The 8,136-nt window shown below is 43.8% G+C and overlaps 1 protein-coding gene across 6 annotated transcripts in view; it reads right to left on the bottom strand.

Annotated features, from left to right (window-relative positions):
• Positions 1-743: 743 nt before the first annotated feature.
• The window catches only part of IQCE (IQ motif containing E), a 34,377-nt gene continuing 26,984 nt past the window's right edge, over positions 744-8,136 (bottom strand). For 3 of the 6 annotated variants that reach the window (XM_039732010.1, XM_039732014.1, XM_039732012.1), the window contains one exon: positions 6,358-7,679. In XM_039732010.1, the coding sequence (XP_039587944.1) occupies positions 7,638-7,679 (42 nt within the window). In that variant the 3' untranslated portion in view covers positions 6,358-7,637. The other 3 variants (XM_039732011.1, XM_039732013.1, XR_005630188.1) reach the window with 2 other exon arrangements.

Genomic DNA, 8,136 nt, shown 5'->3' with positions numbered 1-8,136 from the left:
GGGGGTCGCTGCCGGGCCCCGCGCCCCGCCGCGCTCGCTGCGGCGGCGTTTGTGCTCCGACGCGTTTCCTGGTGAGTCTCACACGGCCCTGCGGTTCTAACTGCGGGAGGTGCGTTTTTGACTCCAGCGGAGTGAAAGCAGTTTGTGCCACACCGAGTGGTAAAGGTAGGCATGAAGTCACTTGTGGTTAGTGCCTCTCGAGTTCTCTCAACGCCCATCCTAAGATGCAGAGGCAGCAAGTTTGTCCCTCCCGAATTCATATTTCTTAGGGGCAGAATGTCATCCAGCCCTCCCTTGGCTGGGCACACACATGGCAATGACAGCAACGGGAGCACAGGTGAACACTGGAGACACCTCTCACTGTGTGACAGTACGAGGGGAATATAATCAACAATAATTTGAACAAAGTCTTGGAAGCTCTCAGGATACCTCAAAAAATGTGCAGATATGGCACTTGAGGACATGGTTTCGTAGCAAACATGGTCCTGGTGGGGGGTTGATGGTTGGACTTGGTGATTTTGAAGGTTTTTTCCAGCATCATGACTCTGTGACTGTGGTGCTGGGTACAGGGCCACATGTGGCAGAGGGTGGGTGTCCACACCCAGCATCAAACCACATTCCCACCCCCCACACCAACACCTCTCCCTCCAGAGTAACCCCAAAGTGGACCCAACCACTCTGCACGTTCCAGCCCCTGACACTGACCACCTTCCCAAGGATCAGACTCTGACCCAATGGGAAAGGCTTTTTATTTCTTTCTAAACAGAACAGAAAATATTTTTAGGTAAAAGGTAAAAAAGATGAGTATACCTTCTCAGGGAAACACATCAGAAACAAGTAAGTACATAAATATTCTGGATAATGCTAGGATAGTGCGGTAAAACAGAAAAAATAATGATAAGCAGCACCACTACCAAATTAATCCACTTTATTATAAAGATTGTAGTGCTCCTGTTGCAACTGAAATGTATAAAAATATTTGTTGCTTTATTTTAAAAGGAGTAGAATGAATAATTTAATTCTTGCTGTAAGTATGCAGTGTGGCCCAGCATTAAGGCAGGAGCTCCTAAACTTGGCTGGTCTATTCGGACCATCTCCCAGACCTTCAGTCTCTCCATCCCTGTCCCCATCCCAGCCCTGCTGCAGCACACCTCACCCACTGCTGCTTGCTCAAAACATTGTATTTTAAACACTACTCAACGTAATTTGGAGTTGGAAAGGGAAAAAAGAACCATCCAGTCCTCTAACAGACTTTAAGCAAATGATTTCCAGGTCTTGCAGGCTTGAGAAGCTCTCATCTGTTTAGAATTAGAAACTGTGATGGCTCATGAAAACTTAGAAAATATTGGAATGCTGTGTATCCCACTGGAAAAAAAAAAAAGGATAACACCAATAGTTTATTTCTCCTAAAGGGTGGCAGATCAGTAGACGTTATGGAGCCACCTCTTTTGCAAGTATGATTTTATTCCTTTTCCAAATCAGCCAGGATTTTGTGCTTTACATTGTCCTGGCTGATGCATTTCATAAATCAGGAGACAAAAAATGCTAAAATGGGCCATTTAACCCCTTAGAGCAAATAAACATATTTCTGCTGATGTTCTGAAAACTTCAATAGCTTTTAACTAGGATGGGATTTTCATATGAGTATTATCAACACAGCTAAAAAGAAATCTTATCACTCACAAATAGCATTAAGACACACGTCAGAGGGTTTAGAGCCACACGCTGTGTGCACCAGTACAAGATATACAAGGGTACAAGATAGAGGACCTCAACTCCCTCCAGCTTTCTGCAAGAAAAGGGTTTATTTTTCTGCAGGAGTTGAACATCAGCCAATTTTATTTTCTTCCTTATTTAGTTTTTTTTCACAGTGCTGGCAAGGATGGATGGATGAAAGAAGGAATTATTTCAAGGGCCAATGGTTTAACATATTTCACCTCCAGTTCTAACAACCCAAAGACAAGGAGCAGAGAGACCTCGCTGGGAGCAAGAGATCTCTGCCTAAGCCCCTTCTGACACAGAGTTTATGCAATTTGGCACTAAAATGCTCAAAGCTGGAATTTATCCTGCAGATGTAACCACAGCCACGGGCCTCTGGATGGACACAAACCCCCCACCAGGCTGCAAGTCCAAGCACCTCTGTCAGCATGTGATGGACAGGGGAGAGAAGATACAGCCAGGACACCACACTGAGATCTCGTTTGACAGGACTGATGTAAATCAAAGTGCACGGAAAGTTTTGGAACAAATGACAGGGAAAGCTGGATGCTGTTCCATGGGGGTGGGTGTTTGAGGCACTCTGTGGGGCTGGGGGTGAGTGGGAAAGGGAGCAGTGCTGGTGTGCAAGCCTCCCCTCAGCCTCCTGCTGCCGAGACAACTGGATTAAATTAGAGCAGAATGAGGACTGGGGATTACAGAGAAACAGAGGCATCAACAGTTTTCATTTCTCCCCCACAATTATTTATAATGATATGGGAAAATGAAGAGCAGAATGGATCCAGCAAACGAGGAATAAGAGACAAACCACAGGATCCAGCACCAGCCATACTTTCCATGGCATTTCAGCCTGTTGCGCCACATCACAAAGAAGTATCTGCAATTCTTGGATGTCTAGCATCTCTCATTTGATCCTATTCAGGTAACTCTTGAGTACATGACAAGACAGTTATCAAGGCTCTCATGTTTAGATTATAGCAGCCTTTTTTGCCTTCCCACACAAATAAGTACACTCTCTTTTGCCAAAGCCAAATGAACAAACGAGACACTGTCGTGACATCCCAGGAATAAAATGTTACAGTAAATCACCCTTGCATGGAAAGCAGTTCTACAGTCAAGCAAAGCAAACTGCAAATGTCAGCTTGTTCACTGGTAATCCTGCTGTAAAGTAACCCAAAGAGCAGTATTAGTGTTTGCTAACTTGCTCTGACAGTGGCTTTGCTAAAGAATCAATGGACAAAATAGACAGATGAGAAGTGTTCCACATTAAAGACAGCAAAGATAAAAAGACTAGTTTAAACCTCCAAAATAAGGCAGCCAGTGCTGTCCTCCATCCTCTTGAGACTACCAGTCAGTCTACAGAAGCCCTCCAAGAAATGTAGCATTTTTCACTCTTCACAAGCTTCTGATTCCAGACATCCCTACTGCTGAAGTGGTACTGCCAATGAGAACACCTTTTAAAACAGCAATGTCCAACCCCTGGCTTTTCTGATTCACTATGAAATTAAAGAATTCAGCTTTTAATATGATGTGGAGCAAGGAGTCTTCCCCAACTGTCAAACCTAATATGTGCTACAAAAGGTTTTAGCTAACAATACAGATTAAAAAAAAAAAAAGCAAGTTTGCGCTCCCAGTGCCAGCAGATGGATGAGTGACCCTCTTGAGACAGGGACTAAATTACAGATGGTCATGGGGAGGTCAGGGACACAACAGTGCCTCGGCACTCAGCTGCCACTGCCGGGCCACACCTCTGACTCTGCCGCTCCATAAACTCTGCCCTTGCACCCAGCCGTGCCTCCTTCCCGCTGAGCTAAACTGTGCCTCCCTTAAAATTACCCTTCCTCTCCTCCCAGGGCTTCCTCTGTAATTTTCTGCTCAAAGTCAAAAGAAATAACAAAGCCAGGGCTGCTCTCCAGCCTCCCCCATTCATTGCTGTCCCCTCCATGACAGCTCTGTCTCCAGCCTTGCTCTCCCAGCAAAGCCAGGGATCTTCCCAGCTGACTTCTCCTCTCAGCTTGAAGGACTTCCCCAGAGTGGAGGCATCTGCAGGCAGGAACTTACATTTGGGTTTTCATGACTTTCCTCTGACGTCTGCCAGGGACTTTCAGGTTTACACAAAAAATAACCACTACCAGGGCCAGCAAAAAAAAAGCTTTCAGCCAACTGAAAGAAATAATAATAGGTTAATTCTTTCATTTCCAGTCCTGAGGCAATATTCTCTCTCTTTCTCATGTTTTACTGGTCTTTTTAAACTGAGTTCTAGGGAAATGGGTGGAAGATGTGGAAATCCTATTGCAAAAGCACCTGCCCGCTCTTTTCCCCGGAGAGCCACACAGAGAACATTCTATTATTTAGTTAATTGCAAAGAAACAATTACAAAGGAACTTGGCAAACTCTCTCTAATCACAGCAAGACCCACTGCAGTCCAGTAAGTTCAGCAAATTAGCAAATAAGTGAATACAAAAAGGAAAGAATAACACAGCTCAAATTGCACTTTGTTCGTTTGTTTTGTCACTCTTCGTTTCTATTTAATTATTTAAGGTATTTCTTCATAACATTCTGGTACATTTTGTATAATAATGAAGGTTTACTAGCATGGAAATGCAATACGTGGCTATTAAATATCTGCCGAGAGAGGGAAGGAAACTGCCAATTCTCTGAGTAGATTATAGAGAGCCTGTTCAGGAAAAATTCCCAGGTTAGACAAATAGAAGGTTCTGCCACAATTTGTGTAAGTTCCAAATAAGGATTATTGCTCAAATAATGGCAATGCAAAGCAATGTTTGTGCAGAACATTTGTAACTTGTACTACAGGCACTCATGGTCAATCCCATTTATTAAAAGCTCTTCTAATTTTCCATGCATGTACCTAGAGGCCATTCAAGCACAGCCTTTTTTTACAGCAGCACTGTAACCAAGATTTTACAGTATTCCATCCCTAAAGTCAGAGTACAGCACAGACTTTCCAGCTGTGTTACACTGCTGAGGTAGAGGCTCAGCTCTGCAGAGCTGATGGGCTGAGGAGGGGACAGGAACGACATCCAGGTGTGGGATTGTCTGACAATGGGCATGATGTCCCTATTGTCCCTCCTGCTTCTTCCCAGACCATTTTGAGCTTCAAGATTTTATGACAGCTCAGTTCACACTACCAGCAATAGAAGCCCTGCAGGGGCTCATGTGGTAGGCAGTGCAATGTGTCTGTGAGGGAGGGGAGCTGGGACAGCCTGAGCCACACCTTGAGCTGGGACATTGGCTCACAGACAGCTCTGGTGAGAGGAACAACACAAACACTGTCCTGGAGAGCAGGGGGAGTCCAGATGCTCAGGTTTGAAAAGGGTAATTGGGAGGGCCAGGCAGGGTGTGGCAAGGGGAGCAGGGTGCAACTCCATCAGTGAACTGGACCAGAGTGAATTCCTAGAACAGCAACCCTCCTGCTCAAGGCTCTTCCCTGAGCCCAGCAGGAGTGGTTACTGAACGCTTCCACCTCCAGGTGGTTGCTGAACACCACGTTAACCAAGGTGCCAAACACAACCAAAACCAGGGCAGGCACTGGAAGGGATGCCAGGGCTGCACCAGCACAGCAGCACTTCAGCAAACAGAAGGAAACATCAGGGGAACTGATGCAGCACCTGACCACCAACCATGCCTGAAAATCCTTCCCTACAAACCTGGAGTCTAACATGGAAATTGTGCTCTTTGCAGGTCTTAATGATGCCCATTGAATGAAACTTTTTTCTCTCCTTAAAAAGTTTCTATGAGGAAAGCAATTCATTAGCTGACAAACCTACCACAGAGAGATGCTGCAAAGCTTGCAAGAGTCAAGGGCATTCCAACTTCAGCTGCAGACAAATTATGGCTTAATATAACTAAGTGTGAATGCTTAATTGCTTTCTGAATTCAAGACCAGTCTGCTCCAAGAAATAATACCAAATTTTTCCATTCATGCCTCATGGATTACCTCTGGTGTTTAAGATTTAAAATTGAAGTTTCCCATAAGAAATCCACAGAATATGCCAGTAGAGCTGAGAGGAAAGAATAAAAAATGTGAAATTTAATTAATAAAATCATCCAACAAAGATTGTCTCATCTTGTACTCTCATAGCTGTTGTAGTCTTACACCAAGGACTCTGCTTGACAGGAGGATGACTGCAGGATTCCCATGTTTTCACAGCAGGGTCTTCTATTTCCATAAAGCAGCAGAAGGCTTCTTTAGGGAGTCCTTAAAGGCTTTTTCAGTGGACCTGGAAAGGAATGCACACATCCTAGCTCCTTCCAGAGCTTCACAAACAGCAACAATAACTCAGGTGAGAAGATACACTGTCAGTAAACTGTAAACTCTCTAGTCTCCTGCTCTCCCTCAGCTGCTGCCAGACCAGTCTTTTAAAACAAAAATCCATCAGCTCTTTCAGTTCCACCAGGTTTTGCTCAGGAACACTGCTCATTCCTGATGGGAAAACCTTGAACCTGCACTAGAAGAGAAGAAATTTCACACCTTACATGTTTCAGTTATCTTGTTACTGTCCACTCAGGAAATCAGGGATAAAAGGTCAACCCAGGTGCAAAGAGAAAACAGGAGAGTGCAGCAGAGGCCAGAGAGGCAAAGAAAATACAGCAGTAGCAGAAGAAACACATCAACATTCTGTTATAAACTTTATTTCAAAATTCAACAGTTCAAAGAAAATTCATTGCAATTGTTTTTGCTTTTCAAAGATCCCAAAATAAATTATATAAAATACTTGCACAGTTCTAAATATTAAAAAGATCATAAAAATTAATGGTGCTCTCATATGCCAAGATTAATCCTTTTCCATTTTGACTACATTAGAAGTTGCCTGTGCAGGGATTATTTTTAGAGCTATGCAGGAAACAATGCAGTTTTCAGGTCTTGATGCCTCAGTAAAGATTTACAGGCAAAGGCACTTAAGGGCAAAAAGAGATCCAGAGAGATAACATCCCATTAAAGTCAGATCTCCACACTCACACACAATCTCTAACTAACACTGCTGCAAACTGCAGATGGTTTTAAGTCAGAAACATTATTCCTTATCGACAGAATGGAAAGTGTGCTTTTAGATTACACTGCATACAGGGGAGTTTAGTTTTCATTCAAGACCTTGACACCCCCACAAGATTTCCAGGGCTTTCTACAGAGGCATTTTTCAGAAACTGTGTTTGTACTGGGCCTGTCTTGGCAGATTTGAGCCTCACTGATTTTTAGTGTCCTCAGCTCCCTGTTGGGGAAACATGCCATTTATTCAAAAATTAACTTTTTCTTCTTTCTTTCTGCCACACTTCTTCCCACATCTATGGGTGCTGGCATTCAGATAGATAACCACAGAACCAATCCTAGGGTCAATCACTACTCCCTCCAACACATTCCATCACAGTGCACAACAGAACAACTCCCAAGGCTAATACTGTGCATTCCCTTCCTCCTGTACCACACCGAGCTTCTGATGTGGAGTGAACACATAATTACCTTTCAAGGTAAGGTATCACTTTGAAGGCCATCTCAATGTTAGTATCAGATCTTTGATAGCTGGGAGATAGCATCCCCAAATTTAGAAACTTTTAGACACATTTTGGTTCACCCTAGTAAACACTTGTTCCTTTTCACCCTGGCTTCTACCTGTGTCTGGGTCATCCCAAGGTTCTATTTTCCATGAATCCCAGAATTTGCCTATGGATAGTGCTGCTGCTGGCCACATGCTCAGCTCAAACACAAGCCCTTCTGCTCTGTATCAACTTCCTAATACTGTCACATTGCTCATTACAGCACAGTAAAGTAAAAGAATCTTCTCCTTATTGCATTTGCTGCCCCAGTATCTCCCTGTAGGATGACAGCAGGCAGGTATTTGGTGTCAGCCTTGGTCCTGGCACATTACACACTCTCCCTTTAATGTGTCAGGCCTCATCTCTGGTTACTCTCTGGAGAGATCCATGACAGAGTCACAGTTACAGACCTGAAATATTATACACAGCAACTCAGTACAGCACTGCTTCCATTTAGCAGAATGACCCTTCTTCTTAATGTGACTTCCAGGAAAAGAAACATACCCCAGCTTCTACCAGAAGGATTCTATCCCTTTTCTTTTATGTATATTTTTTTATCCTTTCTGCAGATGACAGTCATGTGACCAAAGCACCAGCAGGAAAAATTTACCCAGTGGGAGTGCAAATGACATTCTTCAGACTGCTTTGGGTATGGAGAGCTCCCAAAACTGCCTTTGGAAATAGCACAGGCAGCATTTCCACCGATGGGATGAAATGAAATCAGCTGCATTGTGCTGCAGCCATCCAGTTTCCTCTTTGGCTCTAAGTACTGGCACAAACTATGATAAGCCTCAGATAGTCTTCATTGAAATCACACAACTGAGACAGCCCTGACTTATTGGTATTCTGAGAAACAGTGGTGACTGC

This window comes from Passer montanus, unplaced genomic scaffold (genome assembly GCF_014805655.1).
Source record: "Passer montanus isolate IOZ18808 unplaced genomic scaffold, ASM1480565v1 scaffold8, whole genome shotgun sequence".
In the NCBI taxonomy this organism is placed as follows: Eukaryota; Metazoa; Chordata; class Aves; order Passeriformes; family Passeridae; genus Passer; species Passer montanus.
The sequence above is the reverse complement of the archived record's forward strand: the minus strand, read 5'-3'. Positions and strand labels throughout refer to the sequence as shown.